This window comes from Dendrobates tinctorius, unplaced genomic scaffold (genome assembly GCF_039654945.1).
Source record: "Dendrobates tinctorius isolate UK_male_01 unplaced genomic scaffold, ASM3965494v1 ptg000116l, whole genome shotgun sequence".
NCBI lineage: Eukaryota > Metazoa > Chordata > Amphibia > Anura > Dendrobatidae > Dendrobates > Dendrobates tinctorius.
The window spans coordinates 12,883,802-12,900,629 of NW_027361784.1; the positions used below are offsets into that span (position 1 = coordinate 12,883,802).

The following is a 16,828-nucleotide window of genomic DNA, read 5'->3' on the forward strand; positions in this document are numbered from 1 at the left end:
AATATAAATACAATTAAGGTACTGTAAAATACATGACAATACCTGGAGAGAATATCCTTGATCACAGTGAAAGGACACCACATCCCCAACCATGTATCTGTCACCAACTTTTATCCCATTACTTGGCATTAACGGCTCTGGACAGGAGTCAAGGCCAATTGCTGAAAAATAATTAATAGCAGTGATCATCCAAGAAATTATTCATAATGGCACATGTTGCACATGCTTAATTTGCCTTACTACTTGTTCACAATAAGACAAACAATAATTTGGAAATAAGCGCTAAAACCTCTACAAGGTCCTTAAAATAATTATGTTTTGAGAAGAGATGAATGAATCCCTTGAGATTCTTTTCAGTCAGATTTTGATCAATTGGGCAAGAACGTTAGATTTGGTTCACGAAAAATTGTTTCAAGTCGGAAGTGCTTAGACTGCTATGAAATGTTTTTATTCTCTGAGGTCTCTCCAAGACCAGACAGCATAATAAATGAAAGGGTGGGACGAAAAGGAGTTCAAAAATATTAAAGTACTTTATATTCATCTATTTTTTTTTTACCTGTCCCGGCTCCAGTGCTAGGCATTACTTCCTTTTCCTACGTACAGCTGCCGCAGTACTAGTCCATGCTTGCCATCTTTGGTAGAAATGAGCGAATTTGTTTGCTTTTTGTCCCCGAATCTGATTTTGACATATTTGTGCCATATTCGAACACTATTCATGCCGAATGTATGTTTAATGATCGGTTCCGAACATACTCAGTAATTTCTACTCCCATTGACTCTAATGATGTTCGTCTGTGCTTGACGAATATTGCAAAAACAATATTCGAAGCCGATCTTATTCAGAACCGAAGCCAATGAAATTTGCTCATCTCCAGTCTTTGGTAACCCACCAAACACCTCTGACTTGATCATGGAAAGTTTTTTATGACCGATCAGGCAAATTATAGTTGTGTGAGCATTTAAGAAGCATAATTTCCAGCTTCCATATGTTTTATAAGAGTTTGCCTCATCATCTACTTCATTCATCCCCAGCCAGGTGTCTAATAATCACGCTAGCACACACTGCTCTGAGGATAGTGTCTTTTCGGAACAATTGGAAATTGGAAGCTTTTTCGGTATTTTCAATTCCGCAAAGCTGGTGAATATGAATTTCAAAAAATTCACTCATCCTTAGTGGTCTCCCTAAGCCCTGACACAGACCATCTTTCTTCATGGTTGCACTGCTAGCATGCACAGAGATCCTTAGTCTGGGGTTGCTGATAAAGTGTGAAACAAGATATACACACATTTCCCAATATATCCAAGAGAAACCACATCCTAATAAGTCCTTGTGACAAACACACATGATCTCTAAACCAACAATGACTCAAAGAATAATAATGAATAAAGATGTGTACAAGATTTAATCATAATTATAAAACTTTTTGACACTGACCAGCATGATAAATTGACAAAATGAAATGTATAAGTTCAAGTTTTACATATGATATAAATAGTGTGAATTTAAGTTCTTGGTTCCAAGTCACAAACTTTAAGGGTACGTTACCACGTACCATCAATGCAGCGCTTTGGATGGAGTGGAAATCCCGCTTTGCCCAAAGCCCTGCCCCCTTCTGTACGCACGGTGATTCCGGATGTGCTCTTTGAACACATCCAGAATCACCCCAGGGGACCCATAGAGTAGGCAGTTTACCTTGCAGAGACTGAGCATCTCCGCAAGGTAAACCAACATGTTGTGGTCTAAAAAGATGCGCCGCATGTCCAGTATAGCGAGTGTGTCACCCGTGTAATCGAATGCATAGTGGAGATGGGATTTCATAAAATCTCCTCCACTATGCAGGAACATCTGGCCACTGCCGATTAAACACTGCGGCAGGATGCAGCATTCAATACGCAGGAAATACTGATGCAATCTGTCACATGGAAACACCCTCAAAGGGCCTCTACCAACAATTTGTCTTGTTTTTTGTCATGCACCCAAGATGGCATGACAGAAAAATGTATATCTTCAAAAATATAGAAAAAAAGTAGCAAGATAAATAGATCATCTACCTGGAAACAGTTAAATTAAATGGCATTCCCATTTACCAAAGAAAAGCTTTCTATTTGAAAGTAATGGAATTTTGTATGGGACACTGACATTGACAAATGCCTTTCTCTGTTTGTAGGTAATACTAATTGAATTCATACAAATTACTAGAGTCCAGCTATCAGCATTTATATCCCTGTTATCAGCTGAGGTACTAAGACCAGCTGCATAATTCTGGAGCACCGTTCGGGTCTATTGTTGCTGCCTGACATCGCTGTCAGCACACGTTCCAACAATGAGAAATGCTGGATTTGCTATTGGTTTATTAATGCAAAAAGAAAAATCCACCTGTGACAATATTTCATTTCCTTTGAAGCTGAACATTTTATGCACATAGAGATTGCATAATTCGAACCAATATATAGATGTAACATGCATTTGATATTTGTTAATGCATTAACTCTGAATTTCTAGATTAAAGCATGTCAAAGAATAATTCAGGTCTGTGGATTAATAGGATTAAATCACATAATGGCTTTACTTATCTGACATTCTCTATCCACTAAGGATTAAAGAAAGGGTAAAATTAAATAAATCTAGGAGACTACCTTGGAAATGTAGGCACATATGTTCACATAAACCTATGCTAAAAACTTTATTAGAAAAATCTACATTTATTTTTCATTTTATTTATATTAAATCTAAACAATGGCTAGTATTCTTAAAGTAGCATTCCAGTAGGTTTTTATATAGCATTTTGCTGATGGGAAGACAGTTATCAACAGCAGGAGGCAAGTAAAGTTATGTGAAATAGGATACACTGAGACTCTGTATTATCTATTACTGAACAACAATTAAAAATAATCAAGAGCAATATGATGAGACTCCACCCAGTCTGCAAATCCAGGGGCATGATACAAAGTGTATTCTGCATCAGGGGAACCAAGTCAAAGGAGAAGAGGAAGGAAGATGGCTAAACTAAAAAGCAATAAGGTGTTAGGCGTCAGGTTCCTGCAGCGGCACAGCAGGAATCAAGAACCTCACATTCTGCAGTCTCCCATTCCCCATCGACCACAGAGGAGCTTGCTCAGCAGCCCTGTCATTCCCGACGCTCTGCCCAGACCTGCTCAGTGGGTCTGGCAGTTGCTACCACCTTTGGGCCAGCAATAGCAATGCAGGCTGCTAAGCAGCAAACCGCTCCAGAGGCTAAGTCCTTCTGTCGCTCCACTGAGCATGCTCACGAGACGATCTCCCATTGGAGATCGGGAGTCACTTGCACACGCCCTTCTCCAGATCTGATTGGTCCATCTCAGGGATCTGGAAGTCTCCGGAAGGTCCAGGCTATAAAAGGTTCACATAGCCGCTCGGCCATACACTAGCATAGACTCTAGTTGCTAACTGTGTGAATGATGATGGATGCATGAACCTGCGAATGACTCATTAAGATCCCCCTTCCTCTGATATTACGTGTGTGGATAGGGACTAAGTCATAGAGTCAGCACCAGTCAGTGGCACTCTGCAGGCCACAGTGCATATCTCCACAGAACTAGCGTCTGACAGTACGCCCCCTCCAGGGCATTGTCATAGAGTGGCTGTGTCAGTTGCCACGCTGCACTCAGTAGCACTTGTCGGCATCCGGGGTAGCGACACTGCACACACAGTAGGCCTAGACGGACACTGACCCTGTGTCTTGGGTCCTAGTCCTGTGACCATATACCATGCGTGCATTCCGCTGAGACCTGTGAGTCCAACAGGCTCGGTATTTATGTTTATTACTTTGGCGCCTCTGTGAGTCAACAGAGTATGCCCAGCGCACACTGGGTGATGTTCAGCCCGCGTGCGTTATACTGCCATATAGCGCTTCTGCCATTATCTAGCAGCGGTGTAACACCTACTGCACGATGGACCCCGGGCAGCGAGCGAACTTATTATTACATATTTATTTAGTGCGTTCCGCCATCCCTAACACTAAGGTGTGCATAAGGCATACACAAAAACCTCTACATTATTCTTTAACTATAACTTGTACTCTATTTTGCAAGCAAAATAAATCACTATTTTAAAGGGAGCAGATTATGTCCGCAAACATAATTAACCTGCAGATATGGGTTTAATATGCAGTTTAATAGAATTCCAAAGCTTTGTGGTTACTCTACTGAAAGAACAGCAACTTTTTACCTCCCAGCAGCCACCGGCTTTCTGTCACAGACTTCAGTCAGCATTCAATAAACAGCAAGTGGCGGATGTAAGACCACTTGGGCATATTGACTGACAGCCATCTTGGCAGGATATCTGTGCAGAGATAGCTGACAGTCAATATGCCAGTGTGTGGTTACAGCTACTGCTCACTGTATACTGAGTGGCGAGGTGACTAAAGCTGCCCGAGCATAACCGTATGAGTAAAATCCTTTTGCTTCAAGGAGGAATAAATTCCCCCCCAGTATCCATTTGTAGTATGGTGGCCGCACTGCTTTGGGATGCTATAAACCTGCAGAGTAAGCCCATATTGTAGTGTATGGGTACATAGCAGGTTTCTTTTAAAATTATTTTTCCATTGGATTATACTTATGCAGTTATTCTTGCACAGGTCAGACATTTAGTCATTTGAATCTTTACAGAGGCACCAGGGAAATGATTTACAGGCTTCTTAAACTTTGTAAATATCTGTTACTTTTCCCCAAGGTCTGCAGAACGATTCAGAAGTCCAGATCTCTATTTCAGGACCAATATCCACTACAATATCAAAAGCTTTTGAGTCAGCCAAGGCACATAATTTATTTATGAATAGGGCCATTTTGTTTTAGTGATCAATGTGGGTCTCACAGCCCAAAACCCTATCAGTGAAAATAACTGACATTTTTCTATGAACTGTCAACAGTTTTATGACAGATAAGCTACATAAAGCATGGTGGCTAAGTGATTGGCATTGCAGCGCTGGGGTCCTGGGTTCAAATCCCACCAAGGAAACCATCTGCAAGGAAGTTTGTATGTTCTGCCCGTGTTTGCATGGGTTTCCTCCGGGTTCTCCGGTTTACTCCCACATTCCAAAGACATACTGATAAGGAATGTAGATTGTGAGCCCCATCGGGGACAGTGCCAATAATGTCTGCAAAGTGCTGTGGAATTAATGGTGCTATATAAATGAGCAAAATAAATGAATAAATAAATTAATATGGCTCAATAATCATTGTTGAATTCGAGAACTTGCACATTTCCATAGCATGAAGTACCTACTCAAATAATTCAAAGCAACCCAAAAGCTCAGAATTTTGCTTATTTCAATTGGTGTTTTCTTGGCAGACATGAGAAAATTAGGTTTGTAGGTCTGTGAACTAAAATTACTTGTTTCCAGAAGCTGGAGCATGAAATATTTTACTGGTTTATGTAAGGCTGTCAAGAAATATTTTAAATCATTAATCTACTTTATAGTGTATACATTTAAAAATGATATGTTGTGATAGATAATAAGGAATACTATAGGAGAGAAAAAAAAGCGCAAATAGAGTCTTAACCGGTGGAGATAGTAGGGTATGCAATCAGACTGCTCTCACCTGATGTGACGTGCTGCAGATCCACTGGTCAAGGAACTGATGACCAAAGAACGTAGTTTCAAACTGGCAGATGATATCCATGAATTTCTCCAGTTTGATACTATGCTGTGATACTTTTAAGAGATTTAAGTTTTGCAATCTAGTTGTTAGAAGAATGCACCCTTCTCATTCCTAAGCACCAGCAGAACATACACCAACACTGCACATTTCTGGAACTGACTACAAAGCTCCAGCAGCGGACAGAGCCTTATGCATTGGTTTCAGGACATCTGTAACCTGCAGAATTTCTTCTTTTTAAAGCTTTGATTAATTTCGAAAAGAGAAGCTCAGCAAGACTTGTTGCTGGATAGGAAAGCCTTGGCAATTGCCTGGGATTTTTCTGCTTTTGGTGCTCGATCTTTATAATCAGTTGCAGAAATATGCAGCATCAGTGCATGTGTGGCGTTTCAGCTCAGAAAGAAAGCAGAATCTGCTACTCAAGTGATAAATTTTATGGGAAACCGTTAGCTAATTCTTGCCACGTTAACCAGAGTCAGTATCAGAGACTGGCTCTATTATTGCAGCTATGTACATTTTACTCTAAAACTCTGCTAGCAAACACCAGGGGACCATGTAAAGTATTTAGAATGAATAGTCTAAGGGTACCGTTACACCTAGCGACTCACCAGCGATCCCGACCAGCGATATGACGCGGTCAGGATCGCTGGTGAATCGCTAGGTGGTCACTAGTGAGCTGCCACTCAGGCAGATCTCACCAGCGACATCGCTGGGGACGGGGATCGCTACTTACCTGTCAGACGCGGCGATCCTGCGTCCTCCCGCCCGGCTCCACGCGTCGCTCGTCGTCACAGCAGGAAGCGCCGCAGGAAGTGGACGACGAGGAATGGTCCAGCAGCTTCTCGCGCGATCAGCGATAACCAGCGGGGGAGCCGGTCGGAGGTAAGTATCACATGCAGCGATATCGCTAGTAATATCGCTGTAACGTCACAAAATCGGTGACTTTACAGCGATATTGCTAGCGATATCGCAGTGTGTAACGGGGGCTTTAGAGACAGTTTCCAATAGGCTTCCCCCGGACTGGCAAATGTTTCCAAATGGACCGATGCACATGGCCATATTTTTTATCTAAGTGTGATCCAACAAAATTTTGGACTGCACTTGAACCAATGTTATTCTATGGGGCCATGCAGATGTCAGATTTATTCCTCATACCAAGTCAGTCTAAGGAAAAAATCGCTGCATGTCAGAATGTGATTTGATATTTGGATTGCACTTGGCCATGCAAGTCTATGAGTCCATCGAAGCCATCAGAGTGAACATTGCTAACATCTGAGTTCAGTCAAATATTCATGGACTGACATAATGGAGAAGATATTTTTTGGCTCCATCTTCTCCTCATTCGAGAGAATCGGATCACATCATGAACACATTCTAATGAAACTCCGATCAAAGTGTGTATAACCTACCCGATTGTCTCAGATGAGGGAACGCACGGTCATCTGCACCTAGCCTATGAGTGAGCATAGGGAAACCTATCAATCAAGGACAGCGGGTGGAGAGAATCTACTTGGGACCCACCTCTTGGACTTGTCATGATAGTTGCTTGTTGCATGACTTGGTGAGTATCCTTACTCTGAAATGCCAAAGAATTTTGGAGTAAAATATACGTACATGACTGCAATAATGTAGGCAGGATGATTCTGCTGAAGGGTTCTCTATAAAGCTTTATGTAAGTACTATAACTGATGGTGCACATTAAACATTGTAAGGCACTCTATGTGCATGGTATTGCACCAATTTTTGTTGGTGCTAGTACAATTTGAGTTCCCTGATTCTTGCCAAGAGCTCGGCCTTAGCATAATTTCACTTTGATACCATAGCTGTGCGTTGGATCAGCTGGATCATCAATTGATAGGTGCTTTTTTCCTTTTCTTATGGCTTTTGTGTTATTCTTCAGAAGAATATATTTGTAAAACCAATGCTATAATATAAACACCTGTCATTATTATTGTTAATAGCAAAATTCTAAATCCTTGGAAGCATTAATAGATCAACATTTCATTTGCTAAACAGCAGGTGTTTTGAGTTCAGTGAACATTATCTATTCATGTTTCCTAATTAACTTCTTTTTGACGCTGCTTGAAAATCTGCAAACTAATTACAGTAATTAAATAATCAAGATTTTTCTAGGTGAATTCAAGCCAAAACTATCAGCTGCATTAAAGTCATTAGGACATCTGAACATTTTTTTTTCTTCCTCCCTAATAAAGTTAATGTCAGTTAAAAAAAAAATTAAGAAAAGTTTAAAAAGCACCATTATTTTTCACACTTGATGTAAAAAGTCCCAGTTATAAGAACTGGGACAAGGGACACGTTCTGTATTTGGTCAGTATTTTACATCAGTATTTGTAAGCCAGAATCACGAGTGGAATAAATCAGAGGAAAAGTATAATAGAAACATGTAACCACTTGTGCATTTTTGACCCATTCCGGGTTTTGGCTCACAAATACTGATGTAAAATACTGACCAAACACTGAGCGTGTGAATATGGCCAAATGCTCTATATTTGGCTATGTTAGGCCACATTCACTCATTCAATATTTGGTCAGTATTTTACATCAGTATTTGCACTGCCGCAGACTGACAGAAGAGAGGCCCTATGCAAGAACAATATATGGGTCCTTTTTTAGCCCAATAGCTTATCAGGATGCACAATTCTACCTGATTTAAGCCCCCGTTACACACTGCGATATCACTAGCAATATCGCTGTAAAGTCACCGATTTTGTGACGTTGCAGCGATATTGTTAGCGATATCACTGCATGTCATACTTACCTCCGACCGGCTCCCCCGCTGGTTATCGCTGATCGCGCGAGAAGCTCCTGGACCATTCCTCGGTGGTCACTTCCTGCTGCGCTTCCTGCTGTGACGATGAGCGACGCGTGGAGCCGGGCGGGAGGATGCAGGATCGCCGCGTCTGACAGGTAAGTAGCGACCCCCGTCCCCAGCGATGTCGCTAGTGAGATCTGCCTGTGTGGCAGCTCACTAGCGACCACCTAGCGATGCACCAGCGATCCTGACCGCGTCATATCGCTGGTCGGGATCGCTGGTGAGTCGCTAGGTGTAACGGTACCCTTAGAGGTGGTAGCAGCCTCCTTACCTCTTGGGCCCCTGTGCAGCTGCAAAGATTGCATCAATGATATGTCTGCCCTTGACTATTTGCAAGCCAAAGCCAGGAATAGATGAAAAAGACAGAACTGGTGACATGTTTCTGTTATACTTTTCCTCTTAGGCCGGGGTCACACTAGCGGCAAAAACGGACGAGTGCAATGCGATAAAAAAATCGCATTGCAATCATCCCAATGTTAAGCTATGGGGCAGCTCCCATCATTTTTCCTCGGCCGTTTTAAGTGGACTGAGACAATCGCAGCATGCTGCGATTGTCACCGATTATCGGATCGGACTCTCCAATGTGATAAAAAATCGGATTCCAAACGGACCACAAGTGTGACTTGCAATAAAATCGTAAGACTTCTCCAGGTGACAGGAAATTGCATCAGGCATTATCAGGAAGCTTTGCCTTGCAAATTATGCTGGCACCAGTACAAAAAAAACATGAAGAACGCCTCCACGGATTCCTCCAGCATGTCGACGATTATAAACGTCGAAATGCTCATAGTTCTGGTCCAAGAGAGGCCAGAACTATGGGACCAGAGAGATGCCCAATATGTGGACCGAGCACGCAAGGATGCAGCAAGGAGATGAATCTGTTCACAGATGTTCACTGGTTATGCAGACAGATCACAGGAGGAGCAGGAACAAATTAGTAAGTTCAATAATGCAAAAATGTTGAAATTGCACTATAAAAATGTGTAAGCAAACTTAAATTTCAAATATTTCTATGGTCTATGTGAGTTACAATATGTGGCCTCCTTTCCAGAAAACCATTTTGCAAGTAATACGCCACTAATGTCTGCATATTAGCACAATATAAATTACACATCCCTGACTGTTGGCCCCATGCCTTTTTTATTACATATATTGCAATCATTTGAAAAATGTTCACACAACAAATGCAGTGCTCTTCTTGTTTTTGGGTCCCTATCTTACCCAGTATATACCTAAATGTTTTGGGCCCAAAAATAATAGAGGTTGTTACCAATACATCAATACCTCATGTATTTATTTCTTTTTCATTAATGTTTGCTCTGATGAAGGGCCTTTGTCGGCCTGAAAACATTACTCCTTTTTGAGTATTGGTCTTGAGCCATAAGAAAGTGAAATCCTATAATTTTGAACCTGCTTGCTAAATATATTTTGATCTGTTGCCAACATAGACATGTGTGTGGTCTGAACACTTGTGTTTTGTGTAACATTGCAGTGACTGATGTGACAAGGCGTTGGCGCAGCTGTAGGGACTCCTATAGAAGTGAGAGACAGCTGAGGGCCTGTAGTGGAGTGGCTGCAACCACCAAGAAGAAATACCTCTACTAAGACCGCCTAAATTTCATTGCTCCTGTGATGGATCTGAGACCGTAAGTGCATGGCTTGATAATGATTTTTTTTTTCTCAAATAGTAATTTTTTTCATTTTTTCCGAAACTAGCACAGAGTCAAACCTTACAGAGAGGGAGACAAGTTCCGACTCCAAAGTGCTGGTAGATCCAGTGTGTGATGGTGCTGCAGGGGCTGGCTCATCTTCAGCACTTTCAAGATGCACCCCACCACCACCACCAACAAGATCACCACCACCACCAGAATCTGCTAGCCAGGCAGCACATCACGAGAACCAGGGCAACAGTAGCAGCCCCACCATGCCTCTGGATACCTCTCCCCAGCCGTATGCCATACCACGACGAGGCAAGCGCAGGAGAGAAGGAGCAGCTTCTGGACCAAGGAAGCAGGTGGACAGAGGTGTCATGGACTACTTGGCCACAGCTGCTCATGATGATGAGGAGGAGGCTTATGGGCACAGTCTGGCACAGTACCTCAGGGCAATTCCCCGTGAGTTAAGGCTGCATACCAGAGAGGCTCTACAAATAGTCCTTGACGCAGGCACACCACCCAATAATCCCAGCACTGTATTTAATTTTTTGGAAAGGTGGCACCTTTCCTCAGAAAATCAAATACATATGCTGGGTGCCCATCAAGTGCCAAGTCAATCAGCATCTGATCCTCTTCCTCCTCCTCCACCATGGATGCCACCACCGCTGCCATAGCTAGCACAAATTCCAAATGTGCCTCCCCAGGTCCAATATATGGGTCAGGGCGCACATGCCCAATATGGCCACTTTAGCATACCCAATGTTGGAGGCTGGCCCCAACATGGGTATGGTAGACATGGCCATATTGGGGGATATGGGCAAATTGGGCAGCCCTACAATCAGGACTACCTCCAACAAGTTCATCAGCACCCTTACCCAAACCCATAACTTGATCCTGCCAGGATGCAACTGATGCAAGATCCATCTGGCAGTGGCCAGGGGGACAGAGACATTGCCCTGCAACCAAGGGCAAATGTCCAAGCAGGACCCCCACCTTCACCACCCCAACCTACCATCACTTGTAGGTTGCCATTTGTTACTCAGTGACTGTTTGTTTTTGTTTTTGCAGAGTACTTATATTTTTGTTTGTAATTTTTTGCTTAATAATGTGGTGATAACATAATGCCATATGTTAATAATATGGCTTTTGGCTTTGGGACAAAACCAAGAAAGAATTAACAATTATTAAACAAGTTAATTCACAAAGTGTGCTTGCTGATGTTCGGACATTTTATGTAATGTGTTAGATAAATCTATCAGGATACTAGTAAAAAAGCAAAAAACAAAAGGTCCAAGCAAAATAGTTTATGATAGGAAAAACAAAAAAACACTACATAGATAAGGCATCCTCTTGCCAGGGAGTAGCACCCTGAGGTGTAACAAAATAAATAGTGAACACATCACATACTTTGAGTCAAGAGATGGGACGATGGGGTGGGATCACATGTGTCCTAGGCCTACACACATTGCCAGACTCAACTTCACCACCATCAGGTGAGGAGCAATCATGAATTCGTGTGAAGTTATGTTGGACCACACAGGCTTTGATAACTTCATTTACGTTAACTTCACTCAGCTGAATGGCTGACTGGAGGACCCGCCATTTGGCACAAAGAATATCAAAGGCGCACTCCACCAGTCATTGTGCGCGTGATAGGCGCGAGTTAAATATTTGACACCGGTGGTCAAGGTTTCTACGGAGATATGGCCTCATGAGATGACAGGTCAATTGAAAGACCTCATCTGCTACAAGAACATAAGGCACCAGTTCAAGATTGGAGTCTGGAAGCTGACGTGGTGGTGGTAGGTCCAACTGGTTATTACGCAGCCGCCGACCAATAATGGACGAATTGAAGACTCGGGAGTTTTCAGTTCTTGCATAAGCCCCAATATCTACAATTATAAACTTGTAGTGACTGTCGACCAGGGCCAACAATACTACAGAAAAAGATTGTTTATAATCATAGAATTGGGACCCTGAGTTTGGTGGCGTACGCACACGGATGTGCTTCCCATCCAGGGATCCAATACATTGTGGAGACTGGCACGTGTCCTCATATCCATGGGATATACGCAACCAGTCTGCCATTTTGGGCTCAGGATTGAACTCTTGATGGAGTCTGGACCAGATTTCTGAGCAGGTAGACCAGAGCAGCATATGAAAGGCCAGTGGAAAAAAAGTTAAAAACAACAGTAAAACAAAAAAAAAACATTGAGCGAAGATATAGTGGCTAAATTATAAAACATGCATGGTCAACATTAAATCACACGCCATGGCTTGTTTCAGTAATACACAAGCATATAATGTAACTGGCGAAATGTGGTTTAAACAATATATTCAAAACTGGCAAGAATAACTAAGGTCCAATGTCAGGAAATTTACTATGCTGCTTCAAACATCATCAACATATTGCTTTAAGACATACCGTAACGTAAGGATAAGCTCCTCCTCTGCAGAAATAGATTTGCACATCCTGGTGTCCTGAAACGTGATCCCAATCTCAAGCAACATATCAAATGTAGCAAGGCTCATCCGACAATATTGAAAAAACTTGTCCGGATGGCTATGCTATCCTTCGCCTCAAAAGCGGATGGACCCACATTCGTCTCCACCTCCTCTGATCCACAATCACAGGGTAGGGATCACCAAAATGTCGGGATATCATATAACCCAACTGAAAAGAACACGCTCAGTGGTGTTAAAGGTCAGTCTGTCTGTCATGTTTAGCACAAAGCAGACCAAACCAAACCCAAGCACAGACTCTATTGCAAAGTTGGGAGGCTGCCACCTGTTGTAGAGCAAATAAATATAGGGCTGGATGATGTTTTAAATTACTTTCATGCCTAAAAACCGTTATTTGTCCATTTTGCAAGCATCCGACAAAATCTCGGCAGATGGATGTCAAACGGATGTCACACGGACGCTCAGATGCGAGAAAATCGCATCCTCGCATGAAAATTGGATGACAGACAAATCACTGGTCATGAAACATTTGTGTGATTGTGGTCCGTAAAAATCGGACTGATTTTTTTGACGTTGTGTGTGACTCCAGCCTTATTGTTCCACTCCTGATTTCGGTTTAAAAATGCTGATGTAAAATACTGACCAAATACTAAATGTGTGACCGCAGCCTCTCATAGAAAAAAAAAAAAAATAAATAAAATTACAAAGTAGAGTTACAAGCTTTTCCACCCAAAAAATAACGCTAACTTTATATAAGTAATAGGAGGGTTTTGATTAAGGAATGTCACTTCACACAAAGGCTTGCTTTCGAGTGGTGAGCTGTTGTTGTCATCGATGTTATTTTGGGTACTCACATTTTTTATTCGTTTTAATTTTATTTTTGCAACTTAAAAGCAGTAGATTATTTCACTTAGATTTTTTTTTGCTTTACTTTTTATGATGCAAGATACAAAATATTATAATTGAGTATCTTGGATTTTTGAAGATGTTACTGTATAATGCCAAATATTCATTGTTTCTTTATTCTTGTTTTGGGAAAAGAGGGTTTCAAGTGGCAATCTAATTTTTACACCTACAATATTTTTACCAATGTTTTAGGTGTTATGGATTTTTTTAGTTCTCATAGGGGACTTGAACCCGGGATCATACTATATACTGCAAAGATGGTAACTGCCAAGGGAACCTATCTCAATTTTGGAATTATGTTGCTGAGAGTAGGAGCGTGTTAATGGGCACACCACTATCATTATGACACTTAAATGCTTCTGTCACCAATTGACAACTGCATTTAGTTAGTTAATTGCAAGTGCTGGTTGTATAACACAGCAGGCACCCTCTTTGTACGGTGCAGGAACAGCTCCTGAGTCCACTTCATCCACCCGTATCAGACATGCATCATGCATGAAACTGCTATATTTAGTTTGGGAAATTACCAGTATGTCCCTTTGAATCTTTCCTCTTGACTTCACATATCCCAAAAATAATGATACAAGTCCATATTTGAAGAACACATGAATTTGCAATACACTGTTGGGAGACATTTATGCTTTATGTGTCTATATTTGTGCACCCAGTGGTACATTTACATATGTTATATTTTTGTTACATTTTCACCAGCAATTTGTACAGATGTGTCCACCTCCAAATTTGGATTACAGTTTGCCTTAGTACAAATTCAGTACATTTTGGCAACATGCTATTTAAAACCCTTGACAAATCACAAGTCACATCACAATCATAGACACATATAGCATGAAAAACTCCCAACAGAGTATCACAAATCTAAATATATATCCATTTTGAATCCAATTTTTTTCCCAATGGGAAGAGGGTCATGTGACACATCAAACTTATTGAGAATTTCACAAGAAAAACAATAGTCTGCTTGGCTTTAGCGCAACTTTATTATTTCATGAGTTATTTACAAGTTTATGACCACTTTTAAAATGTGTTCAAATTGCTGCCCATTGTGTTGGATTGTCAATGCAACCCTCTTCTCCCACTCTTGACACACTGATAGCAACACTGCAGAAGAAATGCTAGCACAGGCTTCCAGTATCTGTTGTTTCAGATGCTGCGCATCTCGTATCTTCACAGAATAGACAATTGCCTTCAGATGACCCCAAAGATAAAAGTCTATGGGGGTCACATCGGGAGTTCTTGGTGGCCATTCAACTGGCCCACGACGACCTATCCACTTTCCAGGAAACTGTTCATGTAGGAATCCTCGGACCTGACACCCATAATTGATGGTATGGTGTGGTATATGGGGTACAAAGATAGTGGGGCCATTCTTCATCAATGGAAACCTCAATGCCACTGGATATCTGAAATTGCTACATGATGATGTGTTGCCCTCTTTGTGCACTGAAGATGGCACGTTCCCTGAGTTTTTCCAGCAAGATGGTGCACCACCACATTATGGGTGTCAGGTCTGAGCATTCCTACAAGGAATCTGACCCCCTTAGACTAGCATTTCTTCTGCGTTGTTGCTATCAGTGTGTCAAGAGTGAGAGAAGAGGGTTGCATTGACAATAAAATACAATGGGCAGCACTTTGAACATATTTTATAAGTGGTCATAAACTTGTAAATAACTCATGAAAGAATAAAGCTATGTTTAAACCAAGCACACTATTGTTTTTCTTGTGAAATTCTCAATAAGTTTGATGTGTCACATGACCTTCTTCGCATTGGGAAAAGGTTGGATCTAAAATGGCTGACCTCAAAGTGGCCGCCATGGTTACCATCCATCTTGAAAAGTTCCCCCCCTCCCATACACTAATGTGCCACAAACAGGAAGTTGATATCACCACCCATTCCCATTTTATTTAGGTGTATCGATATAAGTGGCCCACCCTGTATATATATATATATATATATATATATATTATTTTTTTTAAGGCCATTTAATGTTATTTATCTCAGAATATGTCAAGCCAGGAGAGAAAGTTAGGACCGGATACATTAGTAAATTAAGCAAATTTTTGTAAACCCATGAAGCTCTATATTACCCCTTTGTTTTTAATCCCTAGGAGAACTAGCATTTTTATCATTAGTAGCGCTACTTTAATTTTTTATCAATATATAACAATAATTTTTTGCCATATCTTGAGCTCCATAATATATTTGACTTGCTGACATCAATCTCTTGAAAAGCCTCAGAGATGTCCAACTGAAGTAAAACAGATTGAGCTTCACAACAATTTTGGGAATATTGTTCCAACACTCGCGTGCCATTTACAGCTTTTACTTTTGTGACAACACAGCGGAGAGATATGGAGGCTTAATGAAAACCTGACAGAATAAAGACAATCTCACTGCTCTGAAACTGAATTGTCAGAACCCAAGGAGAGCGCTGTGGTCTAAAAATATTACAAATTCATTCTATTAACTCTATGACGACAGTAGAAAGGAAGATGCTGGGAGCCGGCAGGGGGAAGGAAGGAAGGGACTGGCCCAAGCTGTACTTGTTATATTTATTTTCAAGCTTATTATCAGATCGATAGAAAATGAAACAATGCTTTTTTTGTAGAAGCTACTAAAACTCGTGCTTACTCATTATCTCCAAGGAAGAATTATCCTGCTGTACCCTTTCACTTGCAAAACAAAAACCATCTGCTTTGGTAAATCTAATAATCCTTGAAGTCAAAATCCATGGTTGAAGCTATAATTGAACGTTGTAGACAAACAGATTGATCTCTGTGCAGCTTGTATTTCTCAAAGAATGGAAGATTTTGGCATTGTGTTGACCAGATCTGTGTCCACATGTTCCATCAACACAGACATGGGCATGGACAAATGTTATACCACTTCTTATATCACCAATAATTTTATACTACAGTATATCATATAAATCACTTTGTAGCATGGACATATTACAAATCAAGTACGCCCTCTCAACAGATTTAGTCTATTGAGATGTTGAAATACTGAAATATATACTTCTAATGTAACCAACAAATATAGGGTGAATACAGCCATATTGCGAATAAGCCATATGCTATAGTCATATAGTTGTCTATAGTTACATAGGATTAAAAAAGACCACGGTCCATCAAGCTCAATCTTTCTTCATCAATTGTTCATTTTGTCACTAATTTCACTATAACCCACAATGTTATATCTATCGATGAAATCATCTGGCCCTTGCTATGATGCACTTGTTCATTCTCTTCAGTTTTCCTGCATTTTGCAGCACTGTTGGTGTCATGCACATGCATATACATCTGACTGCTTAAA

General features: G+C 41.1%; 1 protein-coding gene across 8 annotated transcripts in view; it reads right to left on the reverse strand.

The window, feature by feature from the left end:
• The window catches only part of CSMD3 (CUB and Sushi multiple domains 3), a 1,871,449-nt gene that overhangs the window by 305,743 nt on the left and 1,548,878 nt on the right, over positions 1 to 16,828 (reverse strand). For all 8 annotated transcript variants that reach the window (XM_073590214.1, XM_073590213.1, XM_073590210.1 and 5 more), the window contains one exon: positions 43 to 161. In XM_073590214.1, coding sequence (XP_073446315.1) covers positions 43 to 161 — 119 coding nt within the window. The remainder of the gene's footprint in view (positions 1 to 42; positions 162 to 16,828) is intronic.